This window comes from Neophocaena asiaeorientalis, unplaced genomic scaffold (genome assembly GCF_003031525.2).
Source record: "Neophocaena asiaeorientalis asiaeorientalis breed wild unplaced genomic scaffold, Neophocaena_asiaeorientalis_V1.1 scaffold182, whole genome shotgun sequence".
NCBI classification, from domain to species: Eukaryota; Metazoa; Chordata; class Mammalia; order Artiodactyla; family Phocoenidae; genus Neophocaena; species Neophocaena asiaeorientalis.
The window spans coordinates 6,709,431-6,729,019 of NW_020174648.1; the positions used below are offsets into that span (position 1 = coordinate 6,709,431).

Here is a 19,589-nt window from a genome sequence, read left to right on the forward strand (position 1 = left end):
ACTGTATATAGAATGGATAAACCACAAGGTCCTACTGTATAGCAGAGGGAACTATAATTCAGTATCCTGTGATAAACCATAATGGAAAAGAATATTAAAAGAGAATGTATATATGTATAACTGAATCATTTGCTGAACAGCAGAAATTAACATAATAGTATACATCAACTGTACTTCAATAAAAGTAAATAAATCATAAAAATAATTCTCTAAAGATATGATTGGATATAAGATATTTAACTTGAGATAACAGTAATCAAAAGAAATTAACTTTTCTTTCCAGTACAAAAGTGACAGGGGTTGTTTTGCCTATACAGTGCATCTCCTCACTGTCCCATTGTATTATACTTTACAGATCAGACTTCTCCTTCTGCACAGCCCTCTCTTGGTGCTTTTGCTTTTCAAAGTTTTCAGTAGCCGGGCACTTACTCCACTACGGCGGGATGTCATAGCCACCACTGGAGACCACTGGTTGGTTCTGGGGTTGTATCTCTCAGCACTGCTAAGCTCTGTAGTGTCATCTCTACCTCCTACGGCATAGATCATATCCTGATACACTGCACAGCCTAGGTGTTTCCTCCGGGTTCCCATAGGGGCTATGGTGTGCCATCTGTTTTCCTGAGGATTATAACGCTCCACTGCAGGGAAAAGAAAAACCAGTAAGTGACCATGCAATCATTTCCTTTCACCTCTAGTTTTCTTCATAGCTACTTCACTTTGTGATAACATATTTTCAATAAGCAATCTGATTTTTGCTTCTGAGAAGGAATCATCTACCTTTGGATAATACTACTATATTCTCATCAGGGACTGATTTCTTTTAGGTATGGTTGATGGAAAGGGCATGTGTTGGAGTCAAGGTACCTAGTTCTAGTTCTGGCTATATGACTCATTAGCTATGTGACTCGTGGCATCTCTCCTTATCTTTAAATAACAGGATTAGACTATAAACCAGTTTATAAGTTTTTATTTATTTTTAGATTATAATACAGAGGATTTTATTTGTTTTTTAAGGAAAGATGGTTGGGGGGAGGGAAATAATATTAAGAAAATTGTTGTTTTATTCATTATAAATTCCTAGCAACTTGTGAAATGAAGGGAGAAAGAAATACTTCGGGAATATACTAGTAGACTATGACTGCAGAAGGAGCTGAGGAAGAGCTAACAGTTGAACTCTCCTAGAGGGAAAATAATTTTCTTAATAAATGATAGGATAACATGAACTTTTTATACTTTTTGTAAGGGGACTCTCCTAAGAAAAATGTATTGGTTTGGGGAAACCAAACTGACTTTGGAAGGAACTGACCTGTGTTGAGTGGAGATGTCCCATCAGAGCCACCTACAGCGTATAAGAACCCTCCTAACACAGCCACAGCCACACCTAGTCTCCTAGTACTCATAGAAGCCACCCGAGTCCACTTGTTCTCCTTCGGATCATACCTGTGGTAAGAGAAACCAAAGACTGCACGCATGTTTTTATTAAGTGAAGCCTTTTCCATAAGGTATGAAATTATGCTAAAGATATGTTAGATACATAGATTTGCTAAGGTCAAATGTACAGAGAGAATCTAACATATTTTTACATAGTTATCAGTACTCTGACTTATGAACTGGGGCTAGAACTCTGAAAACTACATTTCTCCTTTGCCAGGCTGGCTCTCTACTAGATTCTGCCAAAAGGAAGGACTAGACACTTTCTGTTTGCTTGCCAACCCTGTCAATATTGTCTCAATATCGGCAGGTTGACTCTCAACCACTGCACCACCAGGGAAGCCCTAGCCAATTTTTTAATGTTAAATTCTCTTTACTAAAATAGCTGATATGGTTTCCATTTTTTTTAACTGAGCCCTGATTGATAAATTATTGGTGTTCAGAAATAAATATGACAAAAATCACTTGGAATTGTGCTGGGCATTTTATTACATAGGTGAAAAATTCTGTTAGTATAGTAACTATTGTATAGCAAACCATATCAATATTACAGGATATAAAATAAATAATACTAAAAATAGCCCTTGTTCTTAAGAAGCAAGCTGGGGAGACATAGCACATTCTTAAGGAAAAACCTCCAAACAAATTCTGAGAATGTAGTAACTCACAGAGATGAAAGAAGCAGAGATATAAGTGCTGCAGAATGAAGGCCCTGGAGAAAGGTTATGGTTAGTCAGTAAAGGTATCTTGAGGTTCATGCACTTTGAATAAAGTTTAGTTTTCATCACTTTTAGAAAATTCTCAGCCAAATATTCTGTCTTCAAATATTGCTTCTGCTCTTATTGCTATTTTCCTTCTGGGACTCCAATTACATATGTGTTTTAGTCTATTTGTGTTCCCTGAGTTCCTTATGGTCTGTTCTTTACATTCTGTTCTTCTTTTTGGATATTTTCTATTAATCTGACTTTGAGTTTACTAACTCTGTCTTCTGCTGTGTCCAGTCTACTTCTACTCTGTCTATTTAATCTCATTCAATGAGTTCTTCATTTTAGATACTATATTTTCCAATTGTAGAAATGTACATCTTATTTTTAGATTCCAATCCTATATTAAAATTCTCCAACTTTTTACCCATTGATCTTTTCCTCTATTTTATTCAATGTATTTATTATACTTATTTTAAAGTCTTTTTCTGTCATCTCCAAATACGGATTATCTATAAGTCAGCTTCTGTTGTCTACTTTTTCTCTCAATTATTTGCCATATTTTTCTGTTTCTTTATATGTCTCATATATTTTTTTATTGTATGCTTGGCATTATCATAAAATAATGGAATCCTAGAAACTGAAATTGATATTATACCCCCGGTTGACAACACCTATGCCCCAAACAATGGATTCACTCTTTCTTATATTAGGCAGACACGGTGAAATGTTGAACACCTCAATCCAATCAGGAATTAAGCTTTACAATTCACAGATTTAATGCAATCCCTATCAAATTACCAATGGCATTTTTCACAGAAATAGAACAAAAAATTTTACAATTTGTGTGGAAACACAAAAGACCACGAATAGCCAAAGCAATCTTGAGAAAGAAAAACGAAGCCAGAGGAATCAGACTCCCTGACTTCAAACTATACTACAAAGCTACAGTGATCAAAACAGTATGGTACTGGCACAAAAACAGAAATATAGATCAATGGTTCAGGATAGAAAGTCCAGAGATAAACCCATGCATCTGTGGTCACCTAATCTATGACAAAGGAGGCAAGAATATATAATGGAGAAAAGGCAGTCTCTTCAATAAGTGGTGATGGGAAAACTGGACAGCTACATGTAAAAGAATGAAATCAGAACACACCCTAACACCATACACAAGAATAAACTCAAAATGGATTAAAGACCTAAATGTAAGGCCAGATACTATAAAACTCTTAGAGGAAAACCTAGGCAGAACACCCTCTGACATAAATCGCAGGAAGATCTTTTTGATCCACCTCCTAGAGTAATGAAAATAAAACCAAAAATAAACAAATGGGACCTAATTAAACTTCAAAGCTTTTGCACAGGAAACTATAAACAAAACGAAAAGACAACCCTCAGAATGGGAGAAAATATCCAAAATACACAAACAGCTCATGCAGCTCAATATCAAATAAATGAACAACCCAACCAAAAAATGGACAAAAGATCTAAATAGACATTTCTTCAAAGAAGACATACAGATGGCCAAGAGGCACATGAAAAGATGCTCAACATCACTAATTATTAGAGAAATGCAAATCAAAACTACAATAAGGTATTACCTCACACCATCAGAATAGCCATCATCAAAAAATTACAACAATAAATGCTGGAGAGGGTGTGGAGAAAAGGGAACCCTCCTACACTGTTGGTGGGAATGTAAACTGGTACAGCCACTGTGGAGAAAGTATAGAGGTTCCTTAAAAAACTAAAAATAGAGCTACCATATGATCCAGCAATCCCAGTCCTGGGCATATATCTGGAGAAAACCATAATTCAAAATGGTTCATGCACCCCAATGTTCATTGCAGCACTATTTACAATAGCCAGGACATGGAAACAACCTAAATGTCCAATGATAGATGAATGGATAAAGCAGATGTGGTACATATATACAATGGAATATTACTCAGCCATAAAAAAGAACAAAATGATGCCATTTGTAGCAACATGGATGGACCTGGAGACTGTCATACTGATGGAAGTAAGTCAGACAGAGAAAGACAAATATGATATCGCCTATATGTGGAATCTAAAAAAAGGCTACATATGGACTTATCTACAAAACAGAAATAGAGTTACAGATGTAGAAAATAAACTTACGGGGCAGAGTCAAGATGGCGGCAGGGGAGGACATGGAGTTCATGCCTCCCCACAACTAGGGCACTGGCCGGACACTGGTAGGGGACCTCGATGCCCAAGGAGATGGGAGGAACCCCTGAGAGGCCGGGTAGGACGTCAGGGGGAGTAAGGGGGGATGAGAAGTGGAGGCCAGACAGGACCGGCGCCCCTGAGGGGTGGCTGGGAGGGGGAAGGGGTTCCCATACCTGGAGGAACGCTTGGGGGGCTTGGAGATCAGGGGGAGCAAGTCTAGCATTTCCCCTACCCAATCAGGCCCCGGGAAGCCTGCAGGGTTCCTGGGCCAGGTCCTCTGCCCTCTGAGGCCCCCTCTGGGCCATGCTGGTCCTAGGGGCGTAGGAGGGAGGCAGGGGGAGAAGAGGAGAGGAGGACAGGGTGGAGGCTTCTTTTTTTTTTTTAATTAATTAACTTATTTTTGGCTGTGTTGGGTCTTCATTGCTGCACGCAGGCTTTCTCTAGTTGCAGCGAGCTGTGGCTATTCTTTGTTGCAGTGCGTGGGCTTCTTATTGCAGTGGCTTCTCTTGTTGCGGAGCATGAGCTCTAGGCTCATGGGCTTCAGTAGTTGTGGCACACGAGCTCAGTAGTTGTGGCTCGCAGGCACTAGAGTGCAGACTCAGTAGTTGTGCCACATGGGCTTAGCTGCTCCACAGCGTGTGGGATCTTCCCAGACCAGGGCTTGAACCCATGTCCCCTGCATTGGTAGGCGGATTCTTAACCACTGCACCACCAGGAAGCCCCGAAGCCCTCTTTGATTGGAGAATCAGGGAGGCACAGAGGGCGTTTCCCCTGCCCACTTGCCCCCGGAAAGCCTGTTGGGCTTCCTGGTCTGGTCCCCTGCCTTCTGGGGCCCCCTCTGGATCTGTGGGTCCTAGGGGCATAGGAGGGAGGAGGCGGGGAAGAAGAAGAGAGGCGAATGGGGCGGGGCACTCCAGGGATTGGAGGATCGGGGGGAACTCGCCTAGCGTTTCCCCTGCCCTCTCGGGCCCAGGGAGCCTGCTGGGGTCCTGGACCTGGTCCTCCACCTTCCAAAGCCAGAGGCACTCCTGGGCCCCTGCTGCTGCACTGAGCCTAAGGCCCCACCCTCCTAGGGCCTTATCCAGCCCTGTGGGATCTAAGCATAGGCCCCACCCACCACCTAAACCCCACCCCCCAGAGTCAAGGCCTTTTCCGCTTTTTTTTTCCTCCTTTTTACTACTGTGGTTCTGTTTTACCTTCTGGTTGTTGTTTCATCTCTATTTTTATTTTTTAATTCTTTCTAACAGAAATAAACGAAATAGAAACAAGTAAAATAGCAAAGATCAATAAAACTAAAAGTTTGTTCTTTGAGAAGATAAACAAAATCGATAAACCTTTAGCCAGACTCATCAAGAAAAAAACAGGGAGAGGACTGAAATAAATAAAATTAGAAATGAAAAAGGAGAAATCACAACTGACACCACAGAAATACAAAGGATTATAAGAGACTACTACAAATGACTATATGCCAATAAAATGGATAACCACGAAGAAATGGACAAATTCTTGGAAAAGTACAATTTTCTAAGACTGAACCAGGAAGAACTAAAAAATATAAACAGACGTATCACAAGTAATGAAATTGAAACTGTAATTAAAAAGTTTCCAACAAACAGAAGTCCAGGACCATACGGCTTCACAGGTGCATTCTATCCAACATTTAGAGAAGAGATAACACCGATCCTTCTCAAACTCTTCCGAAAAATTGCAGAGGGGGGAGTACTCCCAAATTCATTCTATGAAGCCCACCATCACCCTGATACCAAAACCAGACAAAGATACTACAACAAAAGAAAATAACAGACCAATATCACTGATGAACATAGATGCAAAAATCCTGAACAAAATACTAGCAAAGAGAATCCAACAACACATTAAAAGGATCATACACCATGGCCAAGTGGGATTTATCCCAGGAATGCAAGGATTCTTCAATATACGCAAATCAATCAATGTGGTACACCATATTAACAAACCATATGATCACCTCAATAGATGCAGAAAAAGCTTTTGACAAAATTCAACACCCATTTATGATTAAAAACTCTCCAGAAAATGGGAATAGAGGGAACCTACCTCAATATGATAAAGGCTGTATATGACAAACCCACAGAAAACATCATACTCAATGGTGAAAAACTGAAAGCATTTCCACTAAGATCAGGAACAAGACAAGGATGTCCACTCTCGCCACTCTTATTCAACATAGTTTTAGAAGTCCTAGCCATGGCAATCAGAGAAGAAAAAGAAAGAAAAGGCATATAAATTGCAAAAAAAGAAGTAAAACTGTCACTGTTTGCAGATAACATGGTACTATACATAGAAAATCCTAAAGAAGCCACCAGAAAACTACTGGAGTTCAATGAATTTGGTAAGGTTGCAGGATACAAAATTAATGCACAGAAATCTCTGCCACTCCTATACACTAACAATGAAAAATCAGAAAGAGAAATTAAGGAAACGTTCCCATTTACCATTGCAAAAAAAAGAATAAAATACCTAGTAATAAACCTGCTTAAGGAGGCAAAAGACTTGTACTCAGAAAGCTATAAAACACTGATGAAAGAAATCAAAGATGACGTAAACAGATGGAGAAATATACCATATTCTTGGATGGAAGAACCAATATGGTGAAAACAACTATATTACCCAAAGCAATCTCCAGATTCAGTGCAATCCCTATCAAACTACCAATGGCATTCTTCACAGAACTAGAACAAAAAATTTTATAATGTGTACAGAAACACAAAAGATCCTGAATAGCCAAAGCAATCTTGATAAAGAAAAATGGAGCTGGAGGAATCAGGCTCCCCAACTTCAAACTATACTACAAAGCTACAGTAATCAAGATAGTATAGTACTGGCACAAAAACAGAGATATAGATCAATGGTTCAGGATAGAAAGCCCAGAGATAAACCCATGCACATATGGTCACCTAATTTATGACAAAGGAGGTAAGAACGTACAATGGAGAAAAGACAGCCTCTTTAATAAGTGGTGCTGGGAAAACTGGACAGCTACATGTAAAAGAATGAAGTTAGAACACTCCCTAACACCAAACACAAAAATAAACTCAAAATGGATTAGAGATCCAAATGTAAGACCAGACACTATAAAACTCTTAGAGGAAAACATAGGAAGAACACTCTGACATAAATCACAGCAAGATCTTTTTGATCCACCTCCTAGAGTAATGGAAATCAAAACAAAAATAAACAAATGGGACCTAATGAAAATTAAAAGCTTTTGCAAAGCAAAGGAAACTACAAACAAGACGAAAAGACAACCCTCTGAATGGGAGAAAATACTTGCAAATGAATCAATGGACAAAGGATTAATCTCCAAACTGTATAAACAGCTCACTATTAAAAAGACAAACAACCCAATCAAAAAATGGGCAGAAGGGGCTTCCCTGGTGGCGCAGTGGTTGAGAGTCTGCCTGCCGATGCAGAGGACACAGGTTCATGCCCCGGTCTGGGAAGATCCCACATGCCGCAGAGCGGCTAGGCCCATGAGCCATGGCTGCTGAGCCTGCACGTCCGGAGCCTGTGCTCCGCAATGGGAGAGGCCACAATGGTGAGAGGCCCGCGTACTGCAAAGAAAAAAAAAATGGGCAGAAGACCTAAATAGACATTTCTCCAAAGAAGACATACAGACAGCCAAGAGGCACATGAAAAGATGCTCAACATCACTAATTATTAGAGAAATGCAAATCAAAACTACAATGAAGTATCACCTCACACCATCAGAATGGCCACCATCAAAATATCTACACACAATAAATGCTGGAGAGGATGTAGAGAAAAGGGAAATCTTTTGCACTGTTGGTGGGAATGTAAATTGATACAGCCACTATGGAGAACACAGTATGGAGGTTCCTTAAAAAAACTAAAAATAGAACTACTATATGACCCAGCAATCCTGCTACTGGGCATATACCCTGAGAAAACCATGAGTCAAAAGGACACATGTACCCCAGTATTCACTGCAGCAGTATTTACAGTAGCCAGGACACGGAAACAACCTAAATGTCCAACGATAGAAGAATGGATAAAGATGTGGTACATATGTACAATGGAATATTACTCAGCCACAAAAAGGAATGAAATTGAGTTACTTGTGGTTAGGTGGATGGACGTAGAGTCTGTCATACAGAGTGAAGTAAGTCAGAAAGAGAAAAACAAGTATCATATATAAATGCATATATGTGGAATCTAGAAAAATGGTACAGATGAACCTATTTGTAGGGCAGGAATAGAGATGTAGACATAGAGAACGGACATGTGGACACAGCACGGGAAGGGGAGGGTGGGATGAATTGGGAGATTAGGTTTCATATAAATACCTTACCATGTGTAAAATAGATAGCTAGTGGGAACCTGCTGTATAAGTGTAATGGCCTATGGAAAAGAATCTAAAAAAGAGTGGATAGATGTATATGTATAAAGATTCACTTTGCTGCACATCTGAAACTAACAGAACATTGTAAATCAACTATACTCCAATAAAAATATTTTTCAAAAAAAAGGAACTGAGCTTTAGTTAGACTCAGTCCACCTTTGTTTTTAAATGTCTCAAGGATGAGATGTCTTGTCTTTGTTGCAGGCCCCTCCCTATAGTAGGACTTTATCTTCTAAGCACTGTAAGATTGTATGAGATTTCACTTAACCTGGTCCACTACTCTCCTGTGCTATCCCAGCACTCAGCAAACGTCCCACTGGGAAAAACAAAAGTATGTTCCAGAATCCAATCTGTCATGCCAGCCTACATGATTGTCAAAAGGTCCCCTGATTTATCCTCCTCCAGGAGAACCCCTCTGCCTAGACCAAGTCCAGTATTCAACCCATGTTAAAACTTGGCAAATGTTTTTGGGAAGAAAATAGCTTATGATCTCAGCTCACATAAGATGGGCTCTTTCTTCAGTGGACTCTTAGCTCATCTAGTCCTTGTTACTTCTACATGTCTCTGATGATTTTAAAAATATGATATTTGTACTTTGTCATTTTTTCCTAGTTGTTGCAGTGGGAATGATGGCTGTCACTACTTATTGCATTCTACTTAGAAGCAAAAGCCTTTGCATAACTTTTTAAACCCTTTTATTGTAAAATAAAATATTGATACAGAAAGCCACACAAGAACAAATGTATAGTTTAGTAAGTTATTATAAAGAAAGTCTACTTATAACCACCATCCAGGCCAAGAAAAATAACTTTGCCTGCCACACTGGAAGCCCTTCCACGTGTCCCTTTCCAATCTCAAAACCTTCCCCCAGGCAGGGTAACCATTATCCTGACTTTTACAGTAATCACTTCCTTGCATTTCTTTATAGTTTTATCAGCCACGTGTACATCCCTAGACACTTACTCTTACTTATTAATTTCTTTTTGTATTTTTATTTACTTAGTTTGTATTTTTTTATTTTTTGGTCGTGCCACGCAGCATGCAGGATCTCAGTTCCCCGACCAGGGATCTAACCCGTGCCCCCTGCCATGGAAGCGCGGGGTCTTAACAACTGGACCACTTTTTCATATTTTTAAAAAGTCTCCTTTTTTCTACAGGTTTTTCCTCTATTCTCCTTCTCCCTTCCCCACTCCCAGAATTCATTCATGTTTTAGAACCTGGGCATTTGACCTGCAACTTCGCCCACAATATGGATTTGATCGACTGTACACTTACAGTGCAGCTCTACACATTGGCCTGTCCTCTGTATGTTCTGCAAACTGGCAGCTGGATTCAGAGGTTAGATCAAACCACGTTTGGTCCCTTTGGCAACACTACAGAAGGCGGTGTGTTAGGAGCTGTTATTAATTCCTAGGTGCATTAATTTACTGAGTGTTGCAATATGGTGATATTCTATCCTTTATTTTCTTTTGCTGGAATACTTTATAAAAAGAAACAATCCTCTTATCTATGGATCCTCTCTCTCTCTCCCCGCTTCTTGCCTCTCCTTCTCTCTCACTCTCTCTCTGCTTCTGTTTCTTTCTCTCTCTCTCTCTGCCTCTGTTTCCTACTATTTTATTACCCAATTCATATGTGATATAGTTGGTAAAAGAAAGCCTGGATATATGCTTACTAGTTTTCAAGATAATAAATAAAATCTTCCAAAGGTAACTAATTAGGTTTTTTTAAAATACCAACAGGAACCCATAGATTTAAATATATTTATTTGATTTTAATCAATTACAATTATCTCTTTTAAGGTTAAAATTGTGTCATCTTTGGTCAGTGGAACATCTTCAAATTGACTCTTGAATCTTTTTGATATCTAGTAGTCTTTGATAGCTTGCTTGCTATCTGGTATGAAAAGATGGTCCAGGCTCATCTATACATTCCCTGTCCTAAATCTGGAATCAGACATTTCTCTAAGAAGCCCTGGTTTCTTCTAGTGGGAAAAGGAATTTCAAGACAGTCAGGGAGTGGAGATGTTCACTGACTTGGCTGGTCATTATTTCTAGGCCTCTTCAGTTGATAGAGCTAGAATATAATTTTTTTTTAAGAAAAATTTAACTCAAATTCAGCACAAGGTGTTTTACTTAAACTCTTCTATTTTACATCCATATTCTTCCGTATCTTCCTGGTTTTCAAGGACACAGAAGAGGACAGAATCAGAATAACCTATACTCATTTCCTTTATTCCACATTATACACATAGCAGTCTTAAAATAGCAATATTATCATTTCACTATTCCTGAGAATTAAAATTTCTTTCTGCATATCTCTTCCCATTCTTCCCCCACTTTAAAAAATAGTTGAACTAATTTACATTGAGTGACGATACAGCCAGGGCATACTACACTCTCTTATAACCCTTATTTAGTCATAGTTCTCAGATTTACTGTATGTTTCATGTTCACTATTAGTCCTCTGTCAATCTCTCTCTAGTAATTTTTCTGAAGCTTGTTCTCTAGTAGATTCCTCAGGAACTCATGGGAACAACGTTTCCTGATTTCTTACATGTTAACAGTTTGTCTGTGCCTTTTATACTTCAAGGTCAGTTTCTCTAGGTAAAAAATCATTGGCTTATCATTGGCTTACATTTTCTTTGGATATCTAAAATATGTTACTCCATTTTCTTCTGGCATAAAGTATTGATTCAAAAAAATCTGATAATAGGGGCTTCCCTGGTGGCGCAGTGGTTGGGAGTCCGCCTGCTGATGCAGGGGACGTGGGTTCGTGCGTTCGTGCCCCGGTCCGGGAGGATCCCGTATGCCGTGGGGCGGCTGGGCCCGTGAGCCGTGGCCGCTGGGCCTGCGTGTCTGGAGCCTGTGCTCCGTAATGGGAGAGGCCGCAGTAGTGAGAGGCCCACATACCGAAAAAAGAAAAAATCTGATAATAATCTAAATTTTTTTCCCTTATAAGTAACATGTATTTTTTTGTTGATAACTAAAGGATTTTTTTCCTTTTTCTTTAAGGTCCAGTAATTTTATTAGAATATATCTTAGTGTTCATTGTTCTGGGTCAGTATTCAGAGGATATAGTGTATTATTTCAATAAAGCATTTCAATTTTTAAAAAGTTACAACAGGAAAATAATTTTGAATCACAGTTTTTAGCATCTGCTCTGTTCCCTTGTTTTCATTTTCTTCTTCATGGACTCCTATTATCTGCACAGTGGATTTTTACCTGTCTTCAATATTTGTTGCTGTCTCTCAAATCCTTTTTACCTCTTTATTTCTTTTTGACTTTAAAACTTTCCTCTTTTTCACCTTCTATTTGTCTTTTGGCATTATCTGTTTTGCTTATTTGTTCTAATTTAACCCTTCATTCTAAAGTGATTTTTTCTTACATTTCTAATATTTTTTTGAGTTTTGTCATCTCATTTCTGAGCTTTTCAGATTCTGACTTGTGTGTTTTCATATCTTGCACTGTTTTCCTAATGCCTTTTAGCATATTTTTGAAATAGTTGATTACAGTTTTGATCTGTTCTGTAGTTGTATCTTTCTGGTATGCTTTCATTCTCTATAGAGACGTAATTGCTGCTTATTCTCTCTTCATATATTAACTTTAATGGGATCTAGCCTCAATACCTTTCTGTTCCTCATTTTTACATGAAATGAGTTTTCCTGAACTCTTAGAAGAAAGAGTGGTTTGTGCTAATATTTCCAGTTTCATGGAGTTCCCTCTTTTTTTTTTTTTTCATGTAGCATTAAAAAATATAGTGGTTTGCCTCCTGAGATGTACTGGCTTTATTCAATACTCCTACTTTTAACCTGGCCTTCTTTTCACTGTATCTGTTGTCCTTGTCCTGCTCAATTTTGACTCTGCTCCCAGAAGTGTGGGCCCTGTCCTGGAAAGCCATCTTGGCTGGTCAATTTTGAGGGTTCCTAGTGACTAGATGGCTCTAGCACAACTGGTTCTCAACTGGGGTGATTGTGCCTCCAACCCCACCCCCCAGGACATGTGGCAACGTCTGGGGACATTTTTGGTTATTACAACCAGGCATGTACTAGTGGCACTTAATCGGTAGAGGCCAAGGATGCTGTTAAACACCCTATAGTGCACAGGACAGCCCCTCCCCCACCCAACAAAGAATTCTTTGTTGCATCTCCCTCCCTCTTGCATCTCCCTTCCACCCTCCCTATCTAAAATATGTTACTCCATTTTCTTCTTTGTGGCCCAGTGGTTGAGAATCCGCCTGCTGATGCAGGGGACACGGGTTCGAGCCCTGGTCTGGGAAGATCCCACGTGCCGTGGAGCAGCTAAGCCCATGCACCACTACTGACCCTGTGCTCTAGAGCCTGCAAGCCACAACTACCAAAGCCTGTGCACCTAGAGCCCGTGCTCTGCAACAAGAGCAGCCACTGCAATGAGAAGCCTGCACACGGCAAGGAAGAGTAGCTCCCACTGTCCACAACTAGAGAAAAGCCCATGTGTAGCAACGAAGACAACGCAGACAAAAAGAAAAAAAAAAGTATACAGTAAATTATGGCAACCCACCAAGATTTCAACTTCAAGAATTAATGAGAGGGGCCAGGGACTTCCCTGGTGGTCCAGTGGGTAAGACTCCATGCTCCCAATGCAGGGGGCCTGGGTTTGATCCCTGGTTGGGGAACTAAGATCCCACATACCACAACTAGAGAGCCGGCATGCCTCAACTACTGAGCCTGCATGCCGCAACTAGAGAAGCCCTGCTACAAAGACCCTGCGTGCCACAACAAAGTCCCAGCGCAGCCAAAATAAACAAACAAATAAATAAAAACTTAAAAAAAGAATTAATGAGAAGCCACATACAAAATACCTTGGAGTTTTATAAGGTATGCTACACAAAGAATGATTGCTTTAATCATTTTTTCTGGAGGAAGTCTGAGCAAAGTTATTCCAATTATTGGGGAAAAAAAATCAGAACAGATTTCAGAAGTGGTATCCTTGATATCATATATAAAATGAAATTTAAAATATGATTCCAACACTTCAATGCTAGGCTCAGTCAGTGTAACACATAATTTAAAAAATTGGGTTATATCTTTCATCTTCCTAGACTTTAAAGTTAACTGAAAACTTTTGCCTTAAAGCCCACGGGAAATCTACTGAATAGTGAATCCCTAGTGTCCTAAATTGTTTCTTTTAAAAAACTGAAAATGACTTTAAAAAAAATCACCTCTCAACGATGTTGAGGCAAGACACTCCATCCTGGCCACCCACAGCATAGAGAAAGCCTCCAAGCACAGCCACACCAACACTTGTCCTGCAGGTGCTTGTAGGAGCAACATCACTGCTCCATTGGTTTGTTTTGGGGTCATACCTGCAGAGAACATGTCAAGAACACAGTTCGTATTACACAAAGAGGGCTATGTTTATACATGCAATGATATATGATATATATATTCTTTCCCGAAATATGGGCTGATAAATAACTAAATATGTGATAGTCTAATTTATATATAGTTTTTGAAATTCAGTTTTACTTAAAAAGTTACATATAAATATATTTTCTTTAAAAATTTTTTTCAGAATGTTATAGATAAAGCTAAAATTCTCTTTGAGTTCCACCCAACTTCTGTTCTTTTCCCATTTTGATTTGGTGTACATCCTTCAAGATTTTTCGGTAAAATTCTTTTAAATAGGTATATATCTATCCACATATATATATTTCTTTATATGCAAGCATGTTTTCTGTACATAAGTAATGCCACATATTATGCATTGCTTTTTCACTCAATATATTTCTGAGATCTATTCATAATAGGTATAGCTCTAGATTTCTCTTGAACTATTTAATTATACTGTGTGTGCCATATATTATTTAAATCATATTTCTATTGATGTATCCTTACATTGTGACATTTTGTTATTAAAAACAGTGATCACCCTTGTATATTTCTCCTTGTGCAATGGATGATGAGAAGCAGAATCATGGAGCAAAGAGTATATTCATTTTTTTTTAACATCTTTATTAGAGTATAGTTGCTTTACAATGTTTGCTTAGTTTCTGCTGTATAACAAAGTGAATCAGCTACACGTACACATATATCCCATATCCCCTCTCTCTTGCATCTCCCTTCCACCCTCCCTATCTAACCCCTCTAGGTAGTCACAAAGCACCGAGCTGATCTCCCTGTGCTATGCAGCTGCTTCCCACTAGCTATCTATTCCACATTGGGTAATGTACATATGTCCATGCTATTCTCTCACTTCGCCCCAGCTTACCCTTCCCCCTCCCCATGTCCTCAAGTGCATTCTCTATGTCTGTTTTTATTCCTGTCCAGCCCCTAGGTTCATCAGAACCTTTTTTTTTTTTTTTTTAGATTCCATATATATGTGTTAGCATACAGTATTTGTTTTTCTCTTTCTCACTTACTTCACTCTGTATGACAGAATCTAGGTCCATCCACCTCACTACAAATAACTCAATTTTGTTTCTTTTTATGGCTGAGTAATAATCCATTGTATATATGTGCCACATCTTCTTTATTCAATCATCTGTCGATGGACACTTAGGATGCTTCCATGTCCTGGCTATTGTAAATAGAGCTGCAATGAACATTGTGGTACATGACTCATTTTGAATTATGGTTTTCTCAGGGTATATGCCTAGTAGTGGGATTGCTAGGTCATATGGTAGTTCTATTTTTAGTTTTTTAAGGAACCTCTATACCATTCTCCATAGTGACTGTATCAATTTACATTCCCACCAACAGTGCAAGAAGGTTCCTGTTTCTCTGCACCCTCTCTAGCATTTATTACTTGTGGATTTTTTGATGATGGCCATTCTGACCAGTGTGAGGTATCTCAACCACTGCGCCACCAGGGAAGCCCCCTCATTGTAGTTTTGACTTGTATTTTTCTAATGATTCGCGACGTTGAGCATCCTTTCATGTGTTTGTTGGCAATCTGTATATCTTCTTTGGAGAAACGTCTATTTAGGTCTTCTGCCCATTTTGCGGTTGGGTTGTTTGTTTTTTTGATATTGAGCTGCATGAGCTGCTTGTATATTTTGGAGATTAATCCTTTGTCAGTTGCTTCGTTTGCAAATATTTTCTCCCATTGTGAGAGTTGTCTTTTCGTCTTGCTTATGATTTCCTTTGTTGTGCAAAAGCTTTTAGGTTTCCTTAGGTCCCATTTGTTTATTTTTGTTTTTATTTCCATTTCTCTAGGAGGTAGATCAAAAAGGATCTTGCTGTGATTTATGTCATAGAGTGTTCTGCCTATGTTTTCCTCTAAGAGTTTTATAGTGTCTGGCCTTACATTTAGGTCTTTAATCCATTTTGAGTTTACTTTTGTGTATGGTATAAGGGAGGGGTCTAATTTCATTCTTTTACATGTAGCTGTCCAGTTTTCCCAGCACCACTTATTGAAGAGGTGTCTTTTTTCCACTGTATATTCCTGCCTCCTTTATCAAAGATAAGGTGACCATATGTGCGTGGGTTTATCTCTGGGCTTTCTATCCAGTTCCATGGATAAATATTTCTATTTCTGTGCCAGTACCATACTGTCTTGATTACTGTAGCTTTTGGTATAGTCTGAAGTCAGGGAGTCTGATTCTTCCAGCTCCATTTTTCTTTCTCAAGATTGCTTTGGCTATTCAGGTCTTTTGTGTTTCAGTAGAAATTGTGAAACTTTTAGTTCAAGTTCTGTGAAAAATGCCATTGGTAATATGATAGCGATTGCACTGAATCTGTAGATTGCTTTGGGTAGTACAGTCATTTCCACAATGTTGATTCTTCCAATCCAAGAACATGGTATATCTCTCCATCTCTTTGTATCATCTTTCATTTCTTTCATCAGTGTCTTATAGTTTTCTACATACAGGTCTTTTGTCTCCTTAGATAGGTTTATTCCTAGGTATTTTATTCTTTTTGTTGCAATGGTAAATGGGAGTGTTTTCTTTATTTCACTTTCAGATTTTTCATCATTAGTGTATAGGAATGCAAGAGATTTCTGTGCATTAATTTTGTATCCTGCTACTTTACCAAATTCATTGATTAGCTCTAGTAGTTTTCTGGTAGCATCTTTAGGGTTCTCTATGTATAATATCATGTTATCTGCACACAGTGACAGTTTTATTTCTTCTTTTCCGATTTGGATTCCTTTTATTTCTTTTTCTTCTCTGATTGCTGTGGCTAAAACTTACAAAACTAAGTTGAATAATACTGGTGTGAGTGGGCAACCTTGTCTTGTTCCTGATCTTAGAGGAAATGGTTTAATGGTTTCAGTTTTTCACCACTGAGAATGATGTTGGCTGTGGGTTTGTCATATATGGACTTTATTATGTTGAGGTAGGTTCCCTCTATGCCTACTTTCTGGAGAGTTTTTATCATAAATGGGTGTTGAATTTTGTCAAAAGCTTTTTCTGCATCTATTGAGATTATCCCATGGTTTTTATTCTTCAATTTAATTTGGTGTATCACATTGATTGATTTGCATATATTGAAGAATCCTTGCATCCCTGATTTGCTTGTCTGTAAAGGTTTTAATTTCTCTCTTGAATCTAAAAGAGATCCTTGCTGGGTAGAGTAATCTTGGTTGTAGGATTTTCCCTTTCATCACTTTAAACATGTCCTGCCACTCCCTTCTGGTTTGCAGAATTTCTGCTGAAAGATTAGTTGTTAACCTTATGGGGGATTTCCTTGAATGTTATTTGTTGCTTTTCCCTTGCTGCTTTTAATATTTTTTCTTTGAATTTAATTTTCGATAGTTTGATTAATATGTGTCTTGGCATGTTTCTCCTTGAATTTATCCTGTATGGGACTTGCGGTGCTTCCTGGACTTGATTGACTTTCCTTTCCCATGTGAGGAAAGTTTTCAACTATAATCTCTTCAAATATTTTCTCAGACCCTTTCTTTTTCTCTCCTTCTTCTGGGACCCCTATAATTCGAATGTTGGTGCGTTTAATGTTGTCCCAGAGGTCTCTGAGACTGTCCTAAATTCTTTTCATTCTTTTTTCTTTATTCTGCTCTGCAGTAGTTATTTCCACTATTTTCTCTTCCAAGTCAGTTATCTGTTCTTCTGCCTCAGTTATTCTATTAATTCCTTCCAGAGAATTTTTAATTTCATTTATTGTGGTGTTCATCATTGTTTGTTTGCTCCTTAGTTCTTCTAGGTCCTTGTTAAACGTTTCTTGTGTTTTCTCCATTCCATTTCCAAGATTTTGGATCATCTTTACTATCATTACTCTGAATTCTTTTTCATGTAGACTTCCTATTCCCTCTTCATTTGTTTGGTCTGGTGGGTCTTTACCTTGCTGCTTCATCAGCTGCATAGTTCTCTGTTAGTGGAGCTGGGTCTTAGTGTTGATTGATATTACGTGGGGCCAGGAGGTCTCTGGTGGTCCAGTGTCTTGAACTTGGCTCTCCCACCTCAGAGGCTCAGGCCTGACACCAGGCCGGAGCACCAACACCCTGTCAGTCACATGGCTCAGAAGAAAAGGGAGGAAAAAAGAAAGAAAAAAATAAAGTAAAATAAAATAAAGTACATAAAAAAAAATTATTAACATAAAAAATAATAATTATAAAAAGAGAGCAACCAAACCAATAAACAAATCCACCAGTGATAACAAGTGTTAAAAACTAAACTAAGATAAACATAAATATCAAAAACAAGTCAGCTGCAGACAGCAAACCGTAAGTCTACAGTTGCTCCTAAAGTCCACCACCTCAATTTTGAGACGATTTGTTGTCTATTCAGGTATTCCACAGATGCAGGGTACACCAAGTTGATTGTCGGGATTTAATCCACTGCTCCTGAGGCTGCATGGAGAAATTTCCCTTTCTCTTCTTTCTTTGCACAGCTTCTGGGGTTCAGCTTTGGTTTTGGTCCCACCTCTGTGTGTAGGTCACCCTTAGGCATCTGTTCCCCACCAAGACCTGAGGCACCTTTTCCCCATTCAGACAGGAGGGGGTTAAAGCAGCGCCTGATTAGGGGGCTCTGGCTCACTCAGGCTGGGTGGAGGGAGGGGTACGGTAGTCATAATGGGAATGTGGGGCGAGCCTGTGGCAGCCGAGGCCAGTGTGACATTGCAACAGCCTGAGGCGCGCTGTGTGTTCTCCTGGGGAAGTTGTCCCTGGATCACAGGACCCTGGCAGTGGCAGGCTGCACAGGCTCCCACGGCAGGTGGTGGATAGTGTCCTGTGCTTGCACATTGGCTTCTTAGTGGACGGTGGCGGCAGCCTTAGCATTTCATGCCCATCTCTGGGATCCAAGCTGATAGCCGCAGCTTGCGTCCATCTCTGGAGCTCGCTTAGGCAGTGCTCTGCCTTCTGTGGGCACAGAGGGAAGGAATTGCCTCTCTTTGTGCACCCAAAACAATGGACTCTTGCCTCTTTGGCAGGTCCAGACTTTTTCCCAGACTCCCTCCTGGCTAGCTGTGGCGCACTAGCCCCCTTCAGGCTGTGTTCATGCAGCCAACCCCAGTCCTCTCCCTGGGATCTGACCTCTGAAGCCCGAGCCTCAGCTCCCAGCCCCCACCCTCCCCAGTGGGTGAGCGGACAAGCCTCTCAGGCTGGTGAGTGCTGGTCGGCATCGATCCTCTGTGCAGGAATCTCTCTGCTTTGACCTCTGCACCCCTGTTGCTGTGCTCTCCTCCGTGGCTCTGAAGCTTCCCCCCCCGACCCCTGTCTCCGCCAGTGAAGGGGCTTCCTAGTGTATGGAAACTTTTCCTCCCTCACAGCTCCCTCCCAGAGGTGCAGGTCCCATCCCTATTCTTTTGTCTGTGTTTTTCCTCTTTTCTTTTGCCCTACCCAGGTACGTGGGGATTTTCTTCCCTTTTGAGAAGTCTGAGGTCTTCTGCCAGCATTCAGTAGATGTTCTGTAGGAGTTGT

General features: G+C 39.7%; 1 protein-coding gene across 1 annotated transcript in view; it reads right to left on the minus strand.

Annotated features, from left to right (window-relative positions):
• KLHL20 (kelch like family member 20) overlaps positions 1-19,589 on the minus strand; it is a 75,248-nt gene that overhangs the window by 4,485 nt on the left and 51,174 nt on the right. Inside the window, exons 8-10 of the mRNA XM_024758824.1 lie at positions 13,930-14,073; positions 1,307-1,440; positions 430-638 (exon numbers count right to left, since the gene is read on the minus strand). Of these exons, the coding sequence (XP_024614592.1) occupies positions 430-638; positions 1,307-1,440; positions 13,930-14,073 (487 nt within the window). The remainder of the gene's footprint in view (positions 1-429; positions 639-1,306; positions 1,441-13,929; positions 14,074-19,589) is intronic.